Here is a 26,518-nt window from a genome sequence, read left to right on the forward strand (position 1 = left end):
AATACTGCACTAAACCAGGAGAAAAACAACATAAGGAGCTACATAAAGACTCAGCTGTATGTAGGCCATTTCTTTTAGAACAGCCGTTTCTGGACCTTTGGATAGACTTTGCATAGTACTGTAGCATTGCATAGATTTGAGGCTGTTCTTATTTGGCCTGAAGGAGTCCGTAGTTTCAGAACTGGGCATAGGACATAAAAGCATGAAGTCACCTTTACTTAAGAACCTCAGCTCATCTGAACAGAATTTAACTAGAATAAATGATTTGTCTCTGCATCTCAGTTCGTCTATGGCATGTAAGAAGGTAGAGTTATGCACTCCAAACAAGTTTCCAATGTTCCTGTTGCACATAAAGCCTGAACTGTGCAATACCAGATCTTCATATATTTTGGTCACCTGTGAATATTTTCCATGATGCTCAGTTTTTTTCAGATTCTTATTATTGCTGCATGGCAAAACACTCTAGTATGCCGATGTTCAGGAATAGTGAACCTCATGTGGACTTCCTGGAAAATTAGCCTTTTCTATAGAGGAAAAATGTGACCTAAAAGGAATTATTTTCTGCAGGTTGCCTTTGCTTAATTTCTTGTATCACCAGTACATTCATTCTTACTGTTCTAAGTATCAACAGAAGGGTTAGAGGTAGATCTAGTTTCTTCTCACTGAAAGAGTTGAGTCAGTCACAAGAGATGGCGTTAGAGGAAACTTGCCATGTTTGCTGTACCTGTATGTGCTCGCTGTTCCAAGATTAAATAGAAGACTTGAATCTTTTGGGCTGATGACAATCTGCCGCCTCACACAAGCAGTAAATTCAATTTTAAAATGATTAAAAGGGGATGAATGCCAAGCTGTCTATAAATGATAGAACTATATCAAGTAAGAGTGTTCAGCCTTTCTTTTGAGCAGCTTCTGTAGCAAGTGAAAGTTGTTGGTTATCTGCTGCATTGAACATCTCTTACTTTTCTTTAATTGGTTCTGACAGAGCCTTTAAAAGGCTGTCATACTAATAGTTTTCTGAATTGTGATTGCTCATTCTTGAGAGGAATGTAAATAAATTGGAGGAACTTTCAGACTGCTGGAAATGTCAAATTCATTGATCTTTCTCACAGAAAACTTACATACCTTTTCTGAATTTAATTTTTGCTGATTATTCTTTTAAGTCTGATTTTCATCTTTTCCTTGCACTCTATCTTAATAGCCAGCAACCCCAACACGCACAATAGCAGCGACCCCCATTCAGCCACTTCCACAGAGCCAGTCAACACCAAAGCGAATCGACACTCCCAGCTTGGAGGAGCCCAGTGACCTTGAGGAGCTTGAGCAGTTTGCCAAGACTTTCAAACAAAGACGGATCAAACTTGGATTCACTCAGGTGAGACTGTGTACCTTAGTGGCTGCCAGCGTGGATTCTAAGGTCTCGTCTTTCAAGTCTGGAGGGAGACTACAATTCTACCTTTTCCTGGGAGAACCTTCTTAAATAGGGTTATGCTCTGGCCTTTATGTAAGGGATTTCTAAGAAGTAACAGAAAAAGCCATACATCCATCTTACTTCCCTGTTGGTTTTAAAGCATAGCCATTTTCCCAGCAGGTACGTGCATTTACCAGCTCCAGATGTCATTGCCTGTGCACTATTCATTCTACAGGATGTAAAATGAATGGGACAAAGCACTTTAAAGCTGCCTTCAGAAGTACACAGTTCCAAAAATCATACAGCACAATTAATTGCTCTCTGTGTTTAAAAAGTATATCAGAACTGTGGAGTTGCTTTGGATGTTAAAGGGTTTTTATGTCTCAAGTGTATTTTCCCATTAAACATCAATGATTTCTGTATTTAATGCTTTTGCTAGGGTTCCTAAACAAAACCTGAAAGGACTGTCACCTTTGAAGTTCTCTCCTTACAGAGGTGAACTGGAGTTGTGGTTTGTTTTGGTTTGCTTAAAAGCTCAGAAATACCCATAGAGCAGAAGAAAAGTAATCTTGAACATAGTGAAATTAAAAATACAAAGTGCATTTATATGTTCCATTATTCTGTTGAAGGGAAATGCTGCTTGGATCTTTTTTCCCACAAAATTAAAATATCTGTCCAGGTAAACAGTTGATTTTGGCAGGAGTTTGTGGTAAGCATAGGCATGTTTTCGTTAGAAGAAATAGCATGCAAAAATCAAAGTAGGTATTTAAAAGTCTAAGCTCAGAGCAGTCAGTCCAACATATGTGATTTGTCCGTCGTCCCCCCCCCGAATAAGTAAATCTACTCTAGCTGAAAGTATGTGCTGAAGTCAGATTTATTTTTCTGGCAAAGCCCTAAATGTTTGAAAAATCAGGGTTCATAATGAAAGTTCCTGGCAGCATCTTAATTATAACTCAAGAACAGAATGTTCTTAGTAAAATGAAGTGCATTTTGCTGGCATGTGTACCTCCTTCCCTCCCTTCTTTCCACTAGAGGGAAGCACAGAAATACAAATTATGGACACACACAAAAGCTAGAATAGAGCAGAACAGAATAAAATACAATAGCTTCCCCATAGCCTGACTGTGGAGATTCATGCAGATCTTTAGTTATGTTTAATCTGCCCTGCTGTGAGATAATTATAAAGGTTCAACTAGACTTTTTAAGTTAATGGTTAACCTTTCTTTATTGATGCTGTTGTGAATTTTCATGGTGAGGAAAAATGAACACAACTGCTTAGGCTTACATTTCAGTATTTGCCTTTGAGCTTAAAACGGGAATCTTGAGAAGGTGATAAAATTGCATTTTATCATTCCTATCCTACTCTGAGTTTGTATGTGTATAATTAGGCAGGTCTAATAACTTCTGCCTAATTGCATAATTGGATGATAATTAGAGACCCTTATTACTTTGGTTTCCTATAGTTGGATAAATAGACTGCCTTTCAGAGGATAAAAGAAATTTATTTCCAGTGGTACTGTAAGCTTTTTCAGACTCACGCCACCCCTGCCTTTCAAAAATAATTGTAAAATTCAGTTTGCATTGCAAACTAATCACTACATTCTGTCTTGTGAACAATATAACGGGTTTTGAATTTCTGCAGTTCTGTCTCTTCTCCCACCCTGAAAAGTGGGTGATGGATTTAAATCCTTTTGTTTAATTGTTTTCCGCAAAAATATCTCCTGTGTTTGACATACAGAGACACAATGAGCATACTGCATCTTAGTATTATTGCAGGTATGTGACTAATTGGTCGGTACAAATTCAAGCTATGTGAGCAAACTTTTTAGACAATGTTATTTTTATTCTGTAAAAGGTATTACCTCTGCTAGTCCCTCTGAGTTTCTTAATAGATCAGTACACACAACAAGGATGTACCTTATAAACAGTTTCAGTCCCGTACCAGAGCTTCATTTGACCTACAGAGTAGATCAGATGTGTATAGCCTTTATCCTCTGTTCCATCCATCCTTTCAGTGGCCCATCCTGATAAATAAAATTCTCATCCCAATATGTAAATTCCTTTACCTACAGCTGAAATACTGCCACCTTTTGGCATTGAAAACTATTGACAAAGAAATGGTTAACTATTCATTTTAAATCAGATGGCAAATGTTAGTAAGAACAACATAAATACCAGAATTAAATTTAGTTGGGGGACTGGAGCAAATTTCATAACTCTTTTCTGCCAAGACATAAATCAACTTATCTCTAACATGGTTTACATAGCCAGGTTTTCTTCTTCATAAACCCAGTAGAACATCCATGTTACTTCCCTTGGAATGATTTATGAGTTTTAAAATGCACGGAATCCTGGCATATGGTAGAGGTATAAATGTGAGTTACCACGTTTCCTCTGATTGAAGGGCATACAAACCAATTGTTCTGGTCCTCTTCTAGGAAGGAAATTGTTTTCTTTACACAAGCTGCACAATTTACTAAGCTTACCAAAGCTTACCAAAGGTGGTTTTCTCCCTCGCTTGTACATGGCCACTCTGCATGCTATTAGTATACTTGTATCAAACTGTGGTTGTGGATCTGACCTAAAAGGAAATAAAGCAAGCTTTATGCACAATCCAACTAACCCACTTGCAATTAAACTCCACTAACTATGCTCAAGCTTTTCAGCCTCTTCTTCTAGAATTTTCATACTTTTTTGTGTTAAAAAATAAAAATCTAAATTAAACTACTTTAGACCAAATAGCATACTTAAAAAAATAATTACATTTTTTCAAAGGGCAGGACTTTCCAGCTTTAAAACAAAACAAGAAAACATTATGGTGTTTTTAACAACCACAATCAAGAATGGATTGATTTTTTTTTTTTTAATTATTATTATTTTTAGACAAGACTTTCCAAGTGTAAACTATATAGATGCATATATATATATATATACATATATTAGGGTAAGCAGAATGTCTGATAGCTGGCTAAAACTGAGTTTTGAAAAGCAATAACAGATGTAAAGAGATGATCATCTGTCTGTAAATCTCATGGGTAGCTTTTTGGCAGATGGATTATGGTAGTGAAGACTACAGTTAATTGTTATTTGAAATGGTTCAACTTCTTGTCCACTTTGAAATGTGTATCTGTGGGGAGAAGTTTGGCTTGAACCTCAGAAGATATTAAAAGTTCAGATAAGAATATTTTTGCATCTATTTAAATGTGGTATATGTTTGCAAACATCTTTTCAAGAGTGTTTTCTACTAATCTGAGAACATTAATTCACTACATTTCTGTTTATTTGAACTTTTCTTCTTTGGTGTGAAATATGCAGATACTTAAATCTGCTCCTAAAGAGAACTTGGCCTTTGCTTATTTTAAAGAACTAAGAAAAAAATTACAAGTTAATATTCAGTGGAACTCTGCTCAGTGATAACGCTAAGAAGACAAAGTATCAGGGATTTCCTGGAAAGTGTTACATGGTTAAACTGACTGAGGTTGGACATTTCTTTATGATTATTTGCTTTAGCATGAATCTTGGTAGTGCTGAGCAAGTTTCTGTGAAACTGAAATCCCATGCAGCAGTGGAATCACTGAGAGAACACAAGAATGTGACAGGATTCCTTGCTTTGGAAGTGCCTATGTTGGTGAATCCCTTTTTTCTTTTTCTTTGTCTAGGGTGATGTTGGGCTCGCTATGGGCAAACTCTATGGAAATGACTTCAGCCAAACTACCATCTCTCGCTTTGAAGCCTTGAACCTCAGCTTTAAGAACATGTGCAAGTTAAAGCCACTTCTGGAAAAGTGGCTCAATGATGCAGGTGAATGAGTCTGTGTATTTCTTCACCAGCCTATCAAAATCAGTAGCATTCTGAAAAACCCTGATAAACTGCTTCATTTGTGCCCTTATGGTTTCATGAAGCCATCAAGCTTTGTAACTGTCCTTGGGACAAATAAGGGTGTAGGAAAAGGGTCCATACTTCCCTTTTCAAGTGCCTATATGCATCTGAAATCATTCCAATATGAACTTTCAGAATTGTGTTCTGCAGCCAGCTGAATAATTGCATGGGATGAGGTATAATACGTGTCATGGTTTTCCTCCTTCATGTATGTTAGTGCATATAACTTCTAATCCTCTTCTAGCTTTCTTTTTTAGATGTGTAGTAGAGAGAGGGTTGCATGTTTTTTTGTTTCAATAGGCAGAGCTTATTGCATTCATCTCCTCCCACACCCCTATGTGCGTTCTTTTCATCTCTCTCCAAGGGTCCATGTAAATACTCTCTTTCTCCCCATAGGAAGAGTTTTTTGTGAGTTAGGTTTTGCTTTTTCCTTCCAGATTATTTTTTCCTGGGGTATAAGTCATTCATAATGCCAATGTTGGTAGTGTTCTTTTTTGGGGTTTTTTTGTTGGTTTTTTTTTTCCCCACCAGCAAAAGGAGCTTGGATGATGATGCTAGGTGTTAGGATAGTGTTTAAGAGTGCCATCAGCCAGTTTTTTTCTTCCAAGTATACAACCATACACAGTATAAAACTGATGGATCTGCTAAACAGATGGCAGGGATGGTATGTGCCTTCCTATTTTTACCAAAATGAAGAGAGCTTTATGCTGTCATTCTGTTGTGCTGACAGCAGTTATCTTTAGGTAATCTAGGTCTGTGATAGAAAACATAAAGATCTTCACACTCAGTGCTCTAGTCCACAGGCCACTGGTCCCCAAACCTTCCAGCAGCAGTGGATGAGTCTAGTGCTGCAAGGAATGTCATGGTTTGCTTCTCCTGCTAGCCTGAAGAAATACTTGTATCTGTAAAGTCAAGTTAAGGACTGTAAACAGTGTCAGGGTCCTTCACAGCCTGGAAGTTGGGAACCATTTTCTTTGGCTCTGATTCAGTTTCATGAAAATTTTTGGAAGAAAGATTTAGATGGCTTTAAAAGCTACTTTTAGGTAAAACCAGGCAGCAGAAGCGTACTGATGATCTCTTCCATTACATTGCATTGGAGTGGTGGAGAATTTGTTGTTACAGAACTCAGCTTGTTCTGTGGGGTTTTCAAGATGGAGAGGGGTTTCAGCACATTTATGAGTGCCATTACTGGGGGGAAAAAAAAATCCAGAAAATAATGAACTGAATGTACTTGCCCATTTGAGCCTACCAGAATGATCTTGGGCATTATGAACTTTGACACCTGCTTATCACCCACAAACTCCAGTGCAGTGAGGGATCTCCAGCCATAATTAATCACTTTAAATTCCCTGCTGGAACCTGCCTGTTGGTTATTTTGCACTTTCTGCTACAAAGTGGGGTCAAGTGTGTTTTCTGTTTGCTCTTCTGTGGAGCCAGAAAGACAGGATTACGGGTTGGCAGCTAGAGACCTAGTGAAGCTAAGGAGGGGGAGCTGCTAGCTGTGTAGGCTGTTCTGTAGAACTGCATAGCACTGAGTATCTGCTAAGATCTCCAGAGAGAAGAGGTTGAACACTGTGAAGCGGGCTATGAACTTCTTCCTATTGTGTATTGCAGAGTGGGTAAAAGAAATTTCAGGCTGCTTAGAATTTTTCAAAATTGCCTGTGATTTACAGCTGTGGCTCATGGATATCAGTAACTGCTCTTTTTATTTTACCCTGTGACCTGCAGTGAATGAATGTGGGGTGGAATGAGATAAGGGAGACAAATTTTGTATAGGTATTATAAAAGGGATCCTGTGGTAGCGTACAGGACCAGAGAGCGCCCTCTGGGCTTACTTGTAGCTTTTAAGTTTCAAGTATATGTTGTAATTTACAAGTACAGCGATTAATGCATGTGATCTTCAGAAATCTCTATATATCTGGAATACATACCGAGTGGGTTTTAATATACCTTGCACAGGTGAAGCAGACTTGCATTAGATTGCACTGCATTCAAATAAAGTCTCCTGATTTATGTTACTTTCTTTTTTCAGAAAACCTCTCGTCTGATTCAACTCTCTCCAGCCCAAGTGCCCTGAATTCTCCAGGGCTGGGGATTGAAGGCTTGAACCGTAGGAGGAAGAAACGCACCAGCATAGAGACCAACATACGTGTGGCCTTAGAGAAGAGTTTCCTGGAGGTCAGTGATCCTGTTGCTCTGCTCAGCCTATAAAGAAAGGAAGAAACTTTGCTTAACAGTCATATCTCTTAGAGTGAACCCATTACTGTGCTATTTAGGGTGCTTGTACTAAACAAAGTGAATACAAAGGCTGCACACATCAATGTCTACTTCACTTCAAACAAACAAACAAACAAAAAAAAACCCCACAACACAAAACCCCTCAAAAAAACTCACTGGTTCTTGCAGTTCACTGACTTTGTGATTTCACATTCCAAGATACTGAGCCATAGATCTAAGCTTGGTATTCTGCACATCGAAAGGAATAAAAAAGATTACACTTTCTAAGAATGGGTAAATGGGTGACAGTCTAAACATATATAATGTGAGGTTTTTAGCTGGCCTTATGTTACTCCTGTTAGGCACTTTGTGCAGCTATATGGGCAGATAGCCCCTGTAAGTAGTCCATTCAATCTACCTGTCTTTCATTTAGGTCTAGACAACTTGGGGTTATTTGGCTATTGCTATAGTTAATCTCTCCTATTCCTTTTCAAGAGATGCTGAAAGAAAGATTTCCATATCAAGGTCTAGAATCCCTTGGAGGATTAACTCACAAGTCAGATCCCTTCTCTCAAAAAGAAGCATGTGAGCTTAGTCTTCATCACCCGTCTCTGAGGAACACAGCTGTAACTAGGAAGATGGAGGGCAGAAGTGTCTATTATGGTCTCTCTCTACTGTACCACTGACTAGATTCTGGATATAAATGGCCCATCCAGATTTCTACATTATAGAAGCAGCTATAATGTAAAACTTCAGAAGGTAATTTCATAGCTTTTCAAGTACCATTTCCTTTTCTCAGAACCAAAAGCCTACCTCGGATGAGATCACCATGATAGCTGACCAGCTAAACATGGAGAAGGAGGTGATCCGCGTTTGGTTCTGTAACCGGCGCCAGAAGGAGAAAAGGATCAACCCACCCAGCAGTGGTGGAACCAGCAGCTCGCCCATCAAAGCAATTTTCCCTTGCCCAACCTCACTGGTAAGGATCAAGAAACTGGGTTGACAAAGAAGAGATAGTTCTACTGTGCTCACTGTGGAAGTTGCACATGCTACACCTTCTTTGTACAGCAGACTTGTTCTCACAAATTTATATTTTACTGGCATTTTAAATATCCTACTCGCATACTAAGAGAGATAATGCTTACAAATCAGGCAGTAGTTGGGCCTTCAGTTGGGGTGTTTTATTTAGTCAGCTCGTGAGTAAATATTCTGACTAGCAAATTTGCAGTTGGGGTTATTGCTTTGAACATATTTCACATAGTAACTCCAGTTTATATCTGGACTTTCTCTCTTGCCCAAACTTTTTTGTAAAATAATGGTAATAAAAAAACACTTAACAGCTCTACCCCTTCCCTCGTATTTTGGCTGCTCTGATAAGTAGATGAGCAGCAGTAAACTGCATCATTTGGAGACTTAAGTCACACAAATCCAATGATACCATTGTTGTCACTTTTAGTCAGGAATGATTTATATAAAAAAAGACATGGAACAAAGGAACAATTTAGCTAATACTCATGTAATTAATTTCCCACACTTGTATTTGCCTCAGGTAAACACAAACTTCATGAAAATAAGAGTAACAAAACACATGCATCAAGGTTCCTTCAGCTCCTTTGCTACCAATGTCCATGGAGGTCTGTTCTCATAAATAGAAACAGTAGCTATTAGATTTCATAGTAGCTATGCTAATAGGAATGTGGTGGAATTTATGTAGCCTGTAGCTGTCCTTTTGTAGTGTTTATTCCACCCTCATCACTGTAGTAGCTAATATCTTCCAGTACTTCATTAAACCATTAATTTTGGTGACGTGTCATTCTTTCCCCTCATCCTTGTCTCAGGATGTGTGCATGCAACTTTTTGTTTCAGGGGAAGGGATGTGTTAAATGTACTTAGTCTTTTTTTTTTTTTTTTTTTTTTCCCCCCAATTGGAAAGCAAGGTCTTGCTACTAAAGCAGAACGTGGTTGGATTTGTGATAGTGTTTTAGTAGCCACGCAAGTTTACTCAGACCGCAACTTAAGAAAGCTCTCCATCATAAATTTCCCTTTTGTTATATACTGCCATTGAATGTAAGAAATTGAGGTGTTAACCACAGTCTCGGTTTTTTTCAGTGATGTTTCACTAAGCATTTTCACTCATTGTAAGCTTCTTGTAAGACTGTGCTACCACTCAAATGGATATTCCAGCCCTGCTGCCCCCAGCCTTCACTGGCTATGTGCTTTGTTGATTCCTTGCGTCAGCTCTGGAGATTATGTGTGCATAGTATGATTGGGATTAGTTTACTAGTTTGACTGCAAATTAACCATGTGGAGAACAATGATGAATTTTCAGTATGGCTAGATAACCAATCTGACTTGTAGCCTGGCTGCACAAGTGCTAGGGCTCTGAAGCAAGATCGGAGGGGAATGCTCCTTTTGATAGCAGCCTACTTTTGCATTGGCAGAGTCAGTCTTTGTAACCACGGGGTTAGCTGTATTAATTCTAGGTCACTCACTGCCCTGAAATATGGATTGTGACCTTGGCCTTAACTGTTCGGTGGGCAGATGACAGATATGATGCCTGGGCTGCATTAGTGGGAAGTGTACTATGTATCTAGCTCTTCTTTATTTCATACACTATTTGAGGTGGGTGGAAAGCTTTTAGATCTGTCCCAGTTGCCCAGTCTTGTTTAAAATGCATGAAGCGTTTGACTTCCTATAAGAGGATATGCAGCATGAGAGAGATTTCTCTGATAATAAAGGTAAGAGAGGGGAAAGGAGGAAGATTTTAGCCTATATCCTTGGCTATGTTCTCTGGGGCAATTCTAAAGGATTCATTTCTCTCATTGTTGTATAACAGCCTTCAAATATTACTGTTGGATACCATTTCTTGTCCATAAAAAGTCCTTTTTCTCCTTATATTTCATTTTTCCTCATAAGCTAGTTCCTCCAGCCTTAAATCTTTGGTGTTTTTTATCTGTAATGTCTTCAGTTTATTGTAGCTTTCTTGTAATAAGCTGTCCACAAATAAAAATAGGTAGTGTCATTTGAATGTTTTAAAATTCAGAGATCCTTCCTCTGGCACAAGGAAACTTATCAAAGTAGAGCTTATAGTTTGGTTGAGTGAAAGCAAAAAGTTATTCTGTTTATCCATGTAAACACATTGCCCTAAATACCTTTGTTAATGCTGGGGCATTTAAATAATTTTATCAGAGAAAGAGATTTGGAGCTGAAAAGACGTTTAAACAAGAAAAAAAAACAGGCAGAAATAATGTATTTTGCAACTCTTTCTATAAGAGTGACTATTAAAACAAGGTGCTGTATTTGGGGGGAGGCAGAGAGGCAGGGCTGATTTGCAGTCCTGAGATAGTATGGGTGTAATAGATATAGCTCTCTTCAAATACTGAATGATTAAGAATAAAGATATTGCTGGTAATTAGAGAAAGTGCTCTGGTTGGTCCACTGAATGACAAAGTAATGAAATTACAGAAAAGTTAGTTTATATGCAGTGTTTTCCCTGATAACTTCCTCAGCTGAGGATGGGAAGAAAGAAATTCAAGTCTAGTAGCTAACTCTTTGTCTTTTAACAGTTGAGCAGTTGGGGTTTTTTTTGACCTCCAGGTGGCAACCACACCAAGCCTTGTGACTAGCAGTGCAGCTACAACCCTGACAGTCAATCCTGTGCTCCCTCTGACCAGTCCTGCTGTAACTAGTCTGTCAGTCACAGGTAAGGACTGATTTCTCTTGCCGCCACATTAACCATTTTACCCTTTTAAACTCTTAAAAAGGTTATTCAGTATTGGTCACTGGTATCCCAGCACATTCTTGTCATTGTTCCTTGTTACTCCACAAGGAAACTTCAGTCTTTGCGACCATTTAGTTGACTTTTCTGGGGATAAAATCACAGGTGATGCTGAAATGAAATATGCTATATTCCATTGCTAGCTTCTAGAGCTCCTCAGCCTCCTGTCAGGAATTGTCATTTCATTGTATTCTGAGCTTCTCATTTGGACTCTTGGTGTGTTTCTTGGTTCTATGGAAATGTGTGTTTGTCTCCCTTTCAGTTGGATGTGCTGTTCAGTTCAGGTGGGTAGTGGTTTCTGTTCAGTCATGTCTGTGTTTTGTACTGATCTAACCAGAATCAATCTTCTAGGCACAACAGAAACCACCTCCAACAACACAGCAACAGTGATTTCAACAGCACCTCCAGCTTCTTCAGCAGTGACATCACCCTCCCTGAGCCCTTCCCCTTCTGCCTCAGCCTCCACTTCGGAGGCATCCAGTGCCAGTGAGACCAGCACAACACAGACAACCTCCACTCCTTTGTCCTCCCCTCTTGGGACCAGCCAGGTGATGGTAACGGCATCAGGGTTGCAAACAGCGGCAGCAGCCGCATTACAAGGAGCTGCACAGTTGCCTGCAAATGCAAGTCTTGCTGCCATGGCTGCTGCAGCTGGACTAAACCCAGGCTTGATGGCATCCTCGCAGTTTGCAGCTGGGTAAGGATGAGTTTTTCCCACCCTTTTAGGTGAGATGACAGAAGAGGGAAGGAGAATTCTTGGGATAAATTGGGTTTATGTATCACTGTTTTCTGGTAGCTCACTTGGTGATTCTAGTGTCATTTATGTCAAATTCTGAAGATTTACTTATAGATAGTAATTGGCCATTCCCATCAATGTACACAAATATTGTTTTCATTTTACAGATGAAAAAGCTGTGTTGCAGAAATGTTGCTATTTGATAAGTCATCCATCCCACTGCAGAGCTTGACTTAAGAACTGCAACCTATCAGCAAATCATAAAATCTGTTCTACTAATTGTAAAGTGGAGAGCTAGTCTAGACCCACTTCACACCTCTGGGTTCATTTCTCCATCATGAGCAAGAAGCTGTAAAAGATGCATGATGATGTATCGTTGAAGTTTTAGTTTTAAAAATGTTGCTCCAAGAGTTGACTCGTTTCTTCAGTTCCTCTTGATTTACACCTTTCTTATCTGGGAGATTACAATAGCTCTCTAACGAGTGGCAATTTCCCCAAAATATTTTACAAGAATATTTTACAGCGACAATCAATACAAGTCATGTATTTACAGTGCCTGTACTTCAGGCATGTTGCTAACCACACAGCTGAAAGGCATCATCTACTCAAGGCATCATGAAGGAAAAACTAAAATAAACTAAAATTAGCCTTAATCTCTGGTCCTTCCTGTCGTCCCCCCCCCCTTTTTTTTTTTTTTTAGATATAATGGTGTACTTCTGAACAGTGACAACCTTTTCTTAAAAGTAACACTCCTTCCCTTTGTCTTTGTTTCTTCTTCCACAATTTTGCTTCCTGCAGAGGTGCCTTACTCAGTCTCAATCCAGGGACGTTAGGTGGTGCTCTCAGCCCAGCCCTGATGAGCAACAGTACACTGGCAACTATTCAAGGTCAGTAGTGTTCCTTTTAATGCATCTCTGTCATACAACTTCAGTTTACATGTTTTGTTTTTCTCTACCAAAAAAGAACACTGACTTCTCAGCACTGGACATAAATGTTACAGGAGTAAAGGTTTTACAAAATTTAAATGCACAAATACATTTTATGTATCACAGAGATAAGAGCAGCTTCAGAAAGGGGATTAGAACTATCTATGATCTTGTGATTTACAGGAGGCATTTAAGATATTGAATGCGATCTGGAATTTATTTTGTTATCCTCCCTCCATTGGCATGTATCTCCAGCAGATTAGAGATTTGCTTTTTATAGCTCTTCTAGCATAAGCTTGAGCAGAGTTGTGCTGTTCTGAGGTCTGTTAGGAGGGCAATTCTGAGCAAGACTTGATCCTGAATCCTTGTCCTCATATATATTTAAAAAGAACCCACAACAACCTCTGTCCTGAAGTCCTTATGTAGAAGTTTAAATCCGTAAATCCTTACTCAGAGGAGTAAAGATTTATTTTCAAAGTGCCATGCAGCCAGAAATTTCCACTGACTTCAGCAAGAGTTGTTCTCAGTTCACAGTTTGTCATCTGTAAAAACTAGATAGTGCAAATGCCTAAAGAGCTAGCTAACCTACGTATTCAAATATCCTCTAAACTAGCTTAACAAATCTTGTTTCCAGGGTACAAGAACGAACCATTTTGTAAAGTGTCACAGATAAATTTAGGAGATCATAATCTAAGGCAGACTGAACCCTGTAGACTGGTGAGAGTAAGTTGTAACAGTGGTTTTATGTCAACATTTAAAATGTTAACAAGGCTACACGACCTTCTTCATCTTGTGACAGCTGTCATTTCATGTGAGCACTCATCTTAACCCTTTCCAGTAGAGGTTGCCTGAATGTACAGGTTTTCTGTGGCAGGAAACGTAGACCAGTATTGCACTTAAAGATCTGAAGAAAGGCATGATGGAATTAGTTTAGGAGCAGATGACAGAGGCATTTTAGTATCTGCAAGGTCTTGTCCACTCTTCATAAAGAGTTGTTTTTTAAAAAAACAACCTAGGATGAGATTACTGTCGTTAGTGGTGTAGAGAGCACGCCTATCAGAAAAAGGAAAATGCAGAGACCAGTTGCTTTTAGGCACATTTTGCATTATTGCTTACTGCTAATGTTATCTCCTCCCTGCTCAATTTTCCCTTTTTTAGCTCTTGCATCTGGTGGCTCTCTTCCAATAACATCACTGGATGCAACTGGAAACTTGGTGTTTGCCAATGCTGGAGGTACTCCTAACATCGTAACTGCCCCTCTGTTCCTGAACCCTCAGAACCTTTCTCTGCTCACCAGCAACCCGGTTAGCTTGGTCTCTGCAGCTGCAGCCTCCGCAGGGGCCTCTGGACCAGTCGCCAGCCTTCACGCCACCTCCACCTCAGCCGAGTCCATCCAGAACTCTCTCCTCACGGTGGCCTCTGCGAGCGGGGCCACATCCACCACCACTACTGCCTCCAAGGCACAGTGAGCTGGGCTGAGCTGTGCTGCCAGCAGCCTGTTTCGCTGTGCGGTGGGATTGGCTGCCAGCGGGGTTTATAAACTGAAAATGTGATGGGCATCCTCTCACCGTGTTGCTGGGGACAAGGGAGAGAAAGAAAAATATAAAAAACAAAAGCAAAACAGGAAGGATTTAAAGCTGGGACAGACATTTGCCTAATTTTATAATAAACACTGTCTTTTCAGGATCGCTTCATGGATCGGAGAACTTTCTAACCAAAAATGTAAAAAAAAAAAACAAAAAACAAACAAAAAAAAAACAAAAAAAAAAAAACACAAAAAAAGTGAAAGGACTACTTATCATTTCCAGCAGTCACAATGACAAGTTAAGGTGGGTTATCAGCTCAAACATAGGAAGGGGATTTCTTGTTTCTTTTTGGTCTAAATATCTTTCTTTTTTAATTATCATTTTATAGGTCTGTTGTACAGGCCATTATGTCATACAAGGTGTTTATAATCGTATCAATCGTGTTGGGGGTTCCTTTCTTAACTGGTACAACTTAGGCAGGCCTGTATTACTGGTGTATCTCTATTATTATTATTATGATTATTATTATTATTATTTTTATATATATAGTTTGGACGCATTTGTCTTTTGCTCCTGGATTATTTTCAGCGAGCTCCCACACCACGGGGGGGAGGGCGGGAGGGTGGAGAGGACAAATGGAGCACAAATAGACTTTTTGTCCTAATCTTCTGGGAACGTTCTGAACAGTTTCCTCATCCTTGAATTTGTCTAATGGTTACTTGTAGGGGTCAGAAGAATTTATGTTCATCATTTAGGCAGGAAGCTCAGTGTAGCAGTAGAGATCATTGTGTGCAAACTTCCAGGCTGGTCTATGCTTTTTAGGCAGAAGTAGGAATTAGTTCCAAACTGCAGTTCTCCTTCTGTCAGTTATTTAGAGGAAAATGGCCAAATTCTGCTCTTAGCTTTGTGTGCATGGTTCCTTTTTACTTCAGAGAGTGGGATTTGACCTCCTGGGTCTAGATTGTGTGACATACCGATGACTGTTCTGTTCTATTGATTTGATTTTGCTGTTAAGAGCATACACAAATATTTTAAAAACGTCAACTTACCCAAGCTAATTGGCAGTATGTAAAGCAGCATTTACAGTCCTAGATTCCCACCAGGTGAATTGGTACAGGATTTCAAAAGGTCAGATTCTCCCTGTTCACAGCAATATTCCTTTTCTATTAATTCTGATGCTTCCAACATTGTATTTAGAAAAACTTTCTGGTAAAAAAGTACTTCTGGCTGCAAAACACAGAAGCCAACAATATGAGAACAGAAGTTACCATCGTTTATGCCACTACAATAGAGCTGACTCTGGGGCTTTGCACATACTTGGGTGATCTCATGTTGTCTCTGAGCTGTGATGCTGCTAGCTAGGTAAAAACAGCAATAAGCATCTCTGACCAGAGCGTCAGGGCTTGCCTGCCACTGTAACTATCTTTTCAAGGTTGATTCTGATCCATGTAGCAAAGGATATTTACGTGGATGAGGAAGACAAACGAACTGTACAGAAGTTAGATCTGTATATTCTTAAATATACAATCTAGTATCTGAACCAAAAAAAAAGATTTTTAAAAAGAGAAGACTGGATCACTGCAATGCAGTTCACTTTGAACTTTCCATTCCTGATGGATTTAAAGGTTTCTGCCATGTGTATAAAACTAAATTTCTTTTAGTTAGCAAGGGTATTAGAAGAGTCCCTTTCCCCCCACCCCCTTTTCTTTTGTCACCGGAGTGTCCTAAAATAATGAGCTGATGCAGCTATGTTCATTTTGTTGATAATTCAGGGGGATCCTGGAGCTTTTCATCCAAGATCCAGAAGGCAGCAACTTTAAACTCTACATATGCTTTGGTTTGTGACCTGAGCATGTGGGATTTGCATTTGCACTCAAGTGGCAGAACCCCTTATCTCTCCCCCCCACCGCCATGTTTTTGCTCTGTTCATCTCTTATTCTCCACCTTCCTGTTTTACTGAATATTTAAACCAGTTATCCCTAAAACTTCAAAACTAGTGAACTGCAAGCAGGGAAACTAACAAATGTCCGTCCACCGTTTCTAATGTGTTTTTGATTTTTTTATGTTTTATTTTTTTAAAACTAAGCTTGAACCAAAGTCAATTTCTAGCAAGCTGCTGTACTAATGGACTAGTTTGTATAAGTGCAGTTCAGATGCAGAGAGGCGATAGATGCTACTGACAATTTCTTTTTCATTTGTCTTTTGTTTTTATTAATTTTATATAAAAGTTGCTGCTTGTTTTTAATCTTTTTTTTTTTTTTTGGTTGGTTAGTAATTTGTGTTATCCTTGGGGCAGACTCTTAACTTGATTTTAATTTGTTTTCTTGTATTTGATGTATAAATAGAATGGCAATGTCAGGGGATTGTTAATCCAACAGGTCCCACCCTCATCCCACCGGTATGGATAAATCTAAGTATTTTTGATGTGTCTCTATGACTTCAGGCTGTGCAGGAGACTTTTAGGGCTATGAATAATACTGCAGGAATGGAAATGGCCCACAGTAATAGCTTCAGAGCAGTAAAAGGTATAGCTGGGTGAGCTTCAGGGAGGTAAGGAAGAAGTGGAAGAGGAGATGCTGGTACCCACTATGTTGGTCTGGAGGCCATAGCACGGACTACAGTTTCTACCAAAGGAATGCAAGTCCCTGGGACTTGTGTTCAGCAAAGTAAGAGGATGGGGAAAACTGGAGCTATAATGTTCATTCCTGACTCTGAAAGTCCCTGGTTACTTTCATGCCTGTGCAAAAATATGATTTATCAGGAAGGTTTTTTTCTTAAAGGGGGGGATACTACCGATATATCCTCTACTCCCTAAGGGTTTTATGGCAGGGTGAGGGGGCATAGTCCTTGCATATATCTAGGAAACACAAAGAAAGGTGGGCCTTAAATCAGCGGAAAATCCTCTCTCTACAGTTCAAAGAGACTGTGCCATTAGCTGTCTGAATGAGTTTTCATGTCCCATTCTTGCTGGTTTGTGGTTGGGAGAGGGTCTTGTTGAGTACATATCTGGAACACTAATGCAGCTTGGATGGTTTATTTATTATAAAAATCTGCTTTTTTTCCTGACTACCTTTGCATTGGTCACATGGCTTTGGTGTGAGCACCTTATACCCCCTTACCCTCCTCCTCTCTACCCCATCACCCTCTCTGGGGCCCAGATTCCAGGGAATTTCTTAGCAAGTCTTTTTCTGAGAGAAACTGGAAACTTGGAGTAGCCACATATCCAGAAAGGGCTTGGTTTTGCTTGCAGAAGCTGACGTAATACCCAAACAGCATATATTCCATGGTGTCCATCACCAATGTGCTCTGATTCATTGTCCTAAAACATCCCAATGACTGACCGTTGCTCCTGGAGCCTGCTTTTCATCCCTGGCAGTGTTTTGTCTCATGGATACTGGCTACCTGCAGTGTTTAGGTGAAAGGTGGAAATCAGATTGGCAGTGGGTGTACATCTGCCTAGTTAGAGTGCATATGCTCCTTCAGAGCATGAAAGGAATACGAGATCATGTACTAGAATTTAGCAGAAGTTTCTTTTTTAGATCATAAGCATGTTGACAGCAGAAATTGATGCATCTGAAAGGAGATACTAACAATTGTATACAGACCTAGTAAATATGATCAGAAGGAATTTCATAGCGTGTTAGAAAAGGATAATATCATCTCTTTTTCAGAGCTCCATGTCTTCGTATTTAAAGATGTGTGTGTTGCTTTTCATAGTTGCAAGCATGCTGAAGTACATATGCAGGAAAAGAGAAGGTGAAAAACTCTCTCATTATAGCCAAGGACAGTTAGCTCAAAAAGCGAGAGATTTACAGAGACACAAATACAGATATGCTCTGAAGGTCAAGAACAATTTAGGAAATAGCTTCACAATGAGGTGTTGTAGGCTGGTGATGAAATTTTTGCTGATGTTAAGAAAATGTATCCCAGTTTGGCTTTAGCACACTTGATCTCCTCAGAACTTGCTCTTCATAGCCACCATAGAATGATTCATGAACAGCTCATAGAAAGTACACACAGATATGGCTGCTTACAAGAGTCACATCTGTCTATTTAAATCTCCTTAAGAGGATTTATTTTGTTTCTGAGCTATTGTGCAGTATGTTAGTCTAAGTACCTTTTTATCATGTCGCTCTGAGATGGTGTGTATGTGCATGCACTCAAAAAATTGTTGGGGAGATACCATGCTTGTTATGTTCACAAGTACCTGATTTTTAAGAGATTTTTTTTTTCCAGCTCATAGGCTAGTGTCACTTCAGTTAATTTTTTTTATTTTTTCTCTTTGGGTAACTTGTGATGACACATCATTGCTCTGCTACTTCTTAAGATCCTCTTCAATAAATAGTTGTTGAAACACAAGTTAAATTGGATTGAAAAAGTCACTTTACCATGAATGGGAAATCTGTGCTCAGCAGAACCAGCAAGGAGAACATGCTTGAAAGTTAGTTGGATCTTCATGTAGGAATGTGCTGCTGCTGTTGCTCAGTAATTTTGTTTGAGTGCTGGTGAGATTATCTAAGAGAAAACTAAAATGCCAGAACATTAAGAGGAATACATATCTTCTGATGGCTCGAACTGTAGACCTTTTAGGACATCAGAAGCTTCAAGTTTGAATTTTATCTTTAAATGAACAGGCTGACAAAGAGATTCCCAGTGGAAACATGATGTATTGGAGTTACAGCTTGTGATTTTTGCACCTTTTAGGTTAATCAGGGGAAAGCCAACACTGAGTGAAGAAGCTTTCTGCTGATATTAACACATGAGAACAAATGTCCTCTCATAGCATGATAGCTTTCTATTTGAGCAAGAGCAATCCACTGCCTCTACTTTTACCCATTATTTTAATTTTGCATACTTTACAGTGAGCATTAAATGTAGACAAAAATTTTATACTTCTGATCTTTTGGTATCTTGCAAAATCTTTTAGGATAATTAATTCCTTTTTTTTAAAAAAAAAAAAAAAAATAGAAAAAACCAGTTTTGCTCAGAGGGCAGTAAGAGAATGACTGTTGCCAAAACGTGTTAGAGAAAATTCTCTGTGTGCATCCATGCCAATGATTGTGTGAGTAATAGAAAATTTCTTTTTTTTACTTCTGTCGGAACTATAACCTAATGTTTTGGGTTGTTCTAATGTTTAAATGTCATCTCTCTAAGCCTTGTGGTGTGCTTTGGCTCAGCACACTTTTCTGCAGTTGAGTTATATCCCCTCTTTCTTTGTTGCAAATGGAGCAGAATGCTCGTTACAGCTGGATCCACAGATACTAAACCAAAGCAACATCTAATTTACCTTAAATATCAATTGATATTTTCTTAGATAAAAATTTACTTTACAAAATCATCTTAGAGAGACAAGTAGCTTCTCATGGTCATTAGTGTGTTTTGGGACAGACAAAATAGTGCATCTGGTCCAAACTGTCAGTGATACCTGGTTTTAAACCAGAAGTTCAAAATGTAGATCTACTTATTGCCACGTTAACTTTATTAAGAGTCACTGTTCCCTATTCCTGTTCTGCCTGAAATGGTTAAATGATGTTTATCTGCAGGGTATACCTGTTGGATTTACACCTGACTGTTGCCTAGGGTGGAGTGTTACTGAAGGAGTAAGCTAGCCTGCTGGTCCCCACTGGGTTTGCGGTTGTCAGTCATCACACAGCCAGCTCAAATTTCTTTATATTTTTGCAACCAATACCTCTTACTTCTCCTTCCCTTTCCAAAATACTATAGCGATACAGAATTCAAGATACATACCTTGCAGAGGTTCTGCCCTTTTCAGTCATTAAATCTCACTGCTATTGCTGCTCGTGAGTCTTGCTCTTCTCTCCAGTGGGGAGACCCCTAAAATACGTTAAAGATTTTTGACAGAGGAGGCTTTGTCATAAAGTTATTGACTCATGGTTTGCAATTTCTTAAGATGGTCATATCTTTGGCTCTGTGATCTGAACAACACCTGGTTGCCTATATGTCAGCACAAGTAGTTTCAGTGCTTTTGGAACAATGAAAAGAAGCAACTCTTGTACTTGCATATCTTCACAGGCAAACACACAGAGTAATGCATGAAAAAGAACTTGATTTTTTTTCAGCTTCTCTGTCTTCATTGAATCTGTCTGCCACTTTTCGCAGGACACTCTTAGTGGGTACATGCTCTGAGCTTTTACCCCCATGGGATGCTGTTAGGAGGGTGTTAGGAAGATCGCACTGGAATTACAAATAGTTTAACTGTGGGAGAAAAGACACCTTTTAGTTGAGTAGACAAATAAGATCAGCATGTAGAACGTATCAGGTACTTCTTTTCTCACTGAATTCCTAAAACTGAAGCAAGTACTGGGCTTTGTCTTGAGGCTGCTTTTAGCTCTGTCTGCAATACCTTGCTAAGAACCGTCCGTAACTGGAATAATCTGGGCCCCCTCCCTCCCTCTTCCCCCCTCCCTCCTTGTTCCTTCCCCCGTCTTCCCTCAGCGAAAGGTAGCACCATACAGCTCTGAGAACAATACTTGTGGGTAGCAGCTGGCTTCTGGCACCTTCATAAAATACCTCAGCATAGCTTAGCATTGTCGCAGAACTGGTTTTAAACTGAAAAAATCAGAAGAGAAAAGCAAACTTTATAAATAGTGGAGATAATTCTAGCTGTAGAGTTTAGTTGAACTGATGTTTATTATGATTGATAAACATGATTATGCTGTATGTATTTGAGATCCTGTTTATAGGTTACAACTTTATAGGGTCGGGTGGGGGTGGGTGGATGTTGGGGGCAGAGAAGGGGGTTGACTGTGTTAGAAGGAAAATGTTTGCTCATGAATTTTTTTCCTTGTATCTGTCTTGCCAAAGGAAACATTTTGTCGCTCCTGGGTTTGGGATTGTTGTTTGGTTGGTTTATCTGTGGTCTAATCTGCAGCACAGCACGTGGTGGCATGCAGGTTATTGATTGGGTTGCTGTTCAGGGTCCTTTTGAGTGTGCGCACACTTCCCTCCCTCTTGGCCTTTCCTTGCCCTTCGCTGGGATCTAAAGATGAGGCAACGCGTATCCGCGAGGCTTGGGGGAAAGAAGATGGCTGTACTGGGTTAGAATCAACCTAGGTGGTGTAAATCCATTTCAGTTAGTTGAGTTGCTCCAGAGCTGAACTGGGTCCGTTGTGTTTAACTTCGGGGAGGGAGAAGAATGGTTGTCGCATCTTAATCTATCTGGGAGAGCAAAAGTGAAACAGGTTCCTTTTATCCCCCTTGTCTTGTTACTGAATGTAGGGCTTGTAGTGCTTGATAATAGGTGGAAAACTTTTTAAACACTTCCTTTTCTAATAGCAATGCTAATCCTGTCTAGACCAAAAACTATGAAAGAAAAAACCAAACTGAGAAGTGAAAGCTAACCTACTCCTAACACCTGGCTGGTATGCTTGAAAGGGTTGAAATACTGTGAGACGGTCATGGGAGAGGAGCTTTGAGGGGTTGTTGGCGAGGGAGTGGGTCGTTCTCCTGGCATATGTCTTGCTGTTGTGGTCGGAGTAGCGGAAGAGCGAGTGGTTATTGCCTTGGGAGGGTGTTGCAGCCCCCTCCATCTGGACCCAAGGCTCCCTTCGAGGCTGATGGAGTGGGGGAAGAGGGGAGGGGTGTGCGTGGGTGAGTGTGCAAGTGCATGTGTGCGCAAGCGTGTGCGCCTGGCTGTGTGTGGTGATGGAGAGAGAGAGGTGGGTTTCTAAAGGAGCTCGACTCCACTGGGGTGGGAGAATTCCCAGTGGCCTCGTAGAGAACCAAAGGCACTCATAGGTTGTCAGCTCTGCTGTTCCCAGAGCGGATAAGAGGAAAAGCTGGGTGGGGTTTTGTTGAGCTTCGGGTCAGTGTCCCTTTCTGTAAGGACCTCATCTCTTCTGGGTGCTCCCACCTTTTCTGCATAGAGTTGCTTTTGCTCTGTGAGGATAAAGGGTGTGTGGGGCTTGCCCTGTGCTGCAGGTCTTAGGCTGATGTTGGGATACAGTCAGGGAAAACTGTTTCTTTCCTTCGAATGTGGAAGCAGTGTAGTCCAAGGTCAGAGTCTGTTCAACAGCTTTTGCGTATGTGGTCTTTCTCTTAAGGGAGAGACCTTGAAGACTCCTTTCTTTGCTCCCCAAAGTAGCCTTGTACATGTTCATGTATAGTGCTATTGGGCTGAGTTGTTTTATCAGTGAACTTGGTGAGCTCTTGTGAAGAAAGGGAGGGAGGAAGGGGGAGAGGTGGGTTGTCCAGCTACTCTTCCTCCGGACACCAATCGGGTTGCAGAACTTCACTGAAAGCTTTACTAATAGAATTGTTGTTCTGACATTATGTAAAAGTGGTATTAATATTGTGTGACTTTTCAAAGAGCTAGTTAGATTTATAGATAGGTAATAGGGATATTGAAGAAATGACTTCTCAAAGAAAAGAGCACTTGGAACAAAAGAAGTGGAAAACAAGGTGTGCTTTAAGGAAAACAAATCTGAGGAAGGAAATGAAACAGCTTGTGGGAGGCGAGGGAAGATGATACCCTTTGGCGTTCCTTAGTGCTGCTGAGGCTCAGCCCCAGAACTGGAACATACCCCCTCTGCCTTATTTCATCTCTCTACCAAACAGGACATTGTCAAGTAGCTCAGACCAAAATGCTGATCTGTCTTAAAACTGTGTCGGTCTGCTGGTGAATATTCTCTGGCAGAGCTTTACATAAAACCGTAAGATACTTAATTTATCACGTTAGCTTCCCCTTTCCTCCCAAAATTCTCTTATCTGTTGTAGGCCCCACTTCAGGATTCATACTGCCTTTGCTGAATTTTGTAGCAGCAGCTACTTAAGCCCTATTCCCTGAACATGAGAATGTTGTGCGCGGATGAAGCTGGCATGTTGCGGTGCTATAGAAATCGGAAATTCTTAAACGGAAGGAATCCTAAGACATTGGAAACGGCATGCCAAGGGGCAAATCGTGGAGATCGCACAACCCCCTTGAGAAACAATTTAGGAACAAGAGCACCTGTGACAGTGTCCTGAGAACAAGGCAGTTGAGACAAAACCTTTAGTTCTTCCCCCATCCACTCTGTATGTGTCGGCCTCTGTGACCCTGGTGCTCCCCGCACCCGAGCGAGTCCGAGAGGAAAACGCAATGCGAAAGACGCGGAGATCAGCGCCGCTCCCTGTGAGTTCCCGGGGAGCTGGACTGGGCCTCCCTGTGAAACGGGGAAGGGAAGGGATCGCTGCAGAGCCGCCCGCGGGTGGTCTGAAGAGGTCTGGAGCAGCGCTGGTGCCCGTGGGGCGCCTCGCGTGCCAGCAGTCTGCGGGAAGGACCCGGGCAGTAACTTCTTTGTCCCCACCAGTGCTGTTGTTCCATTTCCTTCCTCTGTGGTAGTATCTAAGGCTAGGTGTGAGTAGGTGTGGGGTGTTTATCCGCCACAGGTACAGGAGCTGTCGTATACCTCATTTCTAACTCGTAACCGAGTAACTTGCTTTAACTTTCTCCAAACCCTACAGAGTTGCCAAGTCTGCCCTCCCTCCTTTGATTAACACTGAACTCTGGCCTATAGCACCCCGTGACCTGCAACCTGGGGAGTGACCCCCTAACGCCTCTGAATGTCGCTGCTTAAAAGCTACTGCAAAGTGAGGGCAAATTGCAATCTTACCTTATTTCCTTTGGTTACAAGGGGTCCTCTTGATTAGTCTGTGAATATCCACTCCCTCCCCTCCACTCTCCACGGAAGAGGGCCGCCCAGGCTGCCTTTCCCCCACCCCAGGGCAGCTGCCTCCGGGCTGTGCTGAACCCCAGGGCCCGGAGGCGCTCTCAGCCCAGTGCTGTGTACACGCTACTCACTTTTTTGACATGACCAAAAAAAAAAAAAAAAAAGGAAAAAAAAAGAAAAGAAATCTCCAAATATTTAATTTTTTTCTTTATTATTTGACAATCCTGTATCCCTTCCCTGCTCCCCAACCTGGCCAGAAGCTGCATCCTTAACCCGGTCCATCTTTATTTGAATGTAGTTCCCCTACCCCTATGGGAAAGAGAAGCTTTGTCAGGTCACGGTGGCTGCTATAAGTCGGGAGGGGGCGGTTTCTTTGTTTTGTTTTGTTCTTTTAAAATTTCCAGCCAAAACCAAAGATTTCCTAATGATTGTATAAACTCAAAACAAACAAACAAACCAAAGACAAAGGGCGTCTTCAGCACCAAGCCCATCTGTGAGGCCGGCCTGGCCAGGGTGAGGGTCTCCGCCAGCTGCCAGCCTGGGGGGGCTGCCCCGGGCGAGGGGGCACTGCCCTGGGCCCTGGGCCCTGGGCCTGGCCTCCGAAAGGCCCCGGGAGGAAACTCGCTGCCCTGGGGCGAAATCTGGGGCACAGGTGCTGGGAGGGACGGCTGGGGGCTTTGCAGGTGGGTTGAGGAGCTGAAGACTTGGGTGCAGGATTGGCTGCTCTGCTGGGTGCTTTAACCCTCTGGGGGCTGGGTGATGTTGATTAATACACGCTGAGGTGCACTTCTGAGCTTCCCCCCTCCCCCCGTCACTGCTTGGAAGAGGCTGTCCTGTTGTGAGAAATCCCTGAAAGAAGAAGCAGCTGCTTTTCATTTCTCCTCTAGTTCCTTTTTTCTAGATTTCTTTTATTTTTGCAGCACCACTGTGCAACTATGCATTGTATTTCTCAACCTTTTATGCTAGGTAGATGCCTGTGACTTTTTAACTTTTTGGGGGGGGATTGCAAATGGAGGAACTTTTTACATGGATCTTTTTAATCTCAGTTGATTGGGGGGTGTTTGGTTCTAGGGTCATACAAGCTCTATCCCAAAGCAAAATCCAAATGTTAATATTATTAGCCTGATGCAGATACCAAAGATAATTTCTTTCCTGCAGAACCTTAGACTTGTGTATTAAGTACGATTACCCAGCACTTGCATTAGTCTAACCTCAGTAATTCCAAAGCTTAGATGTATATTTTGGTATATTTCTGGGATATTAAAAAATTGTCGTTTAAATTCTTGTTTGTTTCAGTGTAATGCTCTTAAAGTCATAGCATGGAGATAACTGAACTTGTCCTATTCTTAGTAGTTTGAAATAATAGTATTTTTGTATGTTTTGGGTGTGTCTATGTATGTATTAACATAACAGTTTTCACTGCCTAGGTGTTCATAAATTAAAAAAAAAAAAAACAACTAAGGGTTTTTAAACTGTACATAATATTCCATGAGGAATTTCCACCAGACCGCCAATTTGGATCGCATTTTCACTGACGGCTGCTCCCAACTGGGATTCTTTCTTTCTTTTTAAAGAGACAGCATGTTCTTTTTTTTTTTTCCCCATTGACCTGAGGTTCTTTCTCAGCATAAAGGGGTTTTCACTGTTTTTCGGGGATGGGCCAAAGAGGAAGTAGCTTAAATTTTGTTTTAAAAAAATATTTAACATGTTAGTTTGAAAACTAACCCTTTGTATGAAGAATTGGGAGTTGAAAAACAAGCCCTTTCTTCTAAATCCGGCAATAGTTTTCAAAGAGATGAGGATTTCTGAATGTCTGTAGCATCTGGGCAGTCCCTTTTTGCTTCGTTTCTAAGACAGACAAATTTTCAGTCTTAGTGGTTTCACTACTCTGTGCAAATGCCTGCTTACACTGGCTGGGAGGTTTTATTTTTCTCTTGCCCTTCCTCATATACTGCATTTATATGCTTCAGGTCAGCAGAACACTTGAAACTGAGGGCCATATGGGAATACCTGTACCCAAACGCAACTCAAGCTTTTCTTGAGACTGAAATGTGAGAGTCCCACACATTTCAAAACCTTGCTGATCACACTAGGGGTGAGGAGGAAGGCGAAATGCTGTCTCTTTAAAGATGTCCTTTATTATTATTATTATTATTATTATTATTGTTATTATTATTATTTTCCCAGTGGTTGCCTACAGATAGCTGTAGGCATTGAGAGATTGTGTAGATTACAGTAAATCAGAATGAAAAGGTAGATTTTGTGTAGATGCATTTGTCTGCTGTAATTTTTTATATATATTAAACTTACTGTAATTGTACAGTTCATTTCTGTTGTAAACATCATTAAACCATTTTCCAAGTGTTTTAACATGTATGCA

The 26,518-nt window shown here is 40.6% G+C and overlaps 1 protein-coding gene across 6 annotated transcripts in view; it reads left to right on the top strand.

Annotated features, from left to right (window-relative positions):
- POU2F1 (POU class 2 homeobox 1) overlaps positions 1 to 26,518 on the top strand; it is a 121,927-nt gene that overhangs the window by 95,161 nt on the left and 248 nt on the right. For 5 of the 6 annotated variants that reach the window (XM_069785471.1, XM_069785472.1, XM_069785474.1 and 2 more), the window contains 8 exons: positions 1,199 to 1,372; positions 5,068 to 5,209; positions 7,320 to 7,465; positions 8,304 to 8,483; positions 11,102 to 11,207; positions 11,634 to 11,979; positions 12,817 to 12,905; positions 14,103 to 26,508. In XM_069785471.1, coding sequence (XP_069641572.1) covers positions 1,199 to 1,372; positions 5,068 to 5,209; positions 7,320 to 7,465; positions 8,304 to 8,483; positions 11,102 to 11,207; positions 11,634 to 11,979; positions 12,817 to 12,905; positions 14,103 to 14,413 — 1,494 coding nt within the window. In that variant the 3' untranslated portion in view covers positions 14,414 to 26,508. Of the gene's footprint in view, positions 1 to 1,198; positions 1,373 to 5,067; positions 5,210 to 7,319; positions 7,466 to 8,303; positions 8,484 to 11,101; positions 11,208 to 11,633; positions 11,980 to 12,816; positions 12,906 to 14,102; positions 26,509 to 26,518 lie in introns of those variants that run through there. The other variant, XR_011325074.1, reaches the window with a different exon arrangement.

The sequence above is a fragment of the Haliaeetus albicilla genome, chromosome 6, assembly GCF_947461875.1.
Source record: "Haliaeetus albicilla chromosome 6, bHalAlb1.1, whole genome shotgun sequence".
Classification (NCBI taxonomy): domain Eukaryota; kingdom Metazoa; phylum Chordata; class Aves; order Accipitriformes; family Accipitridae; genus Haliaeetus; species Haliaeetus albicilla.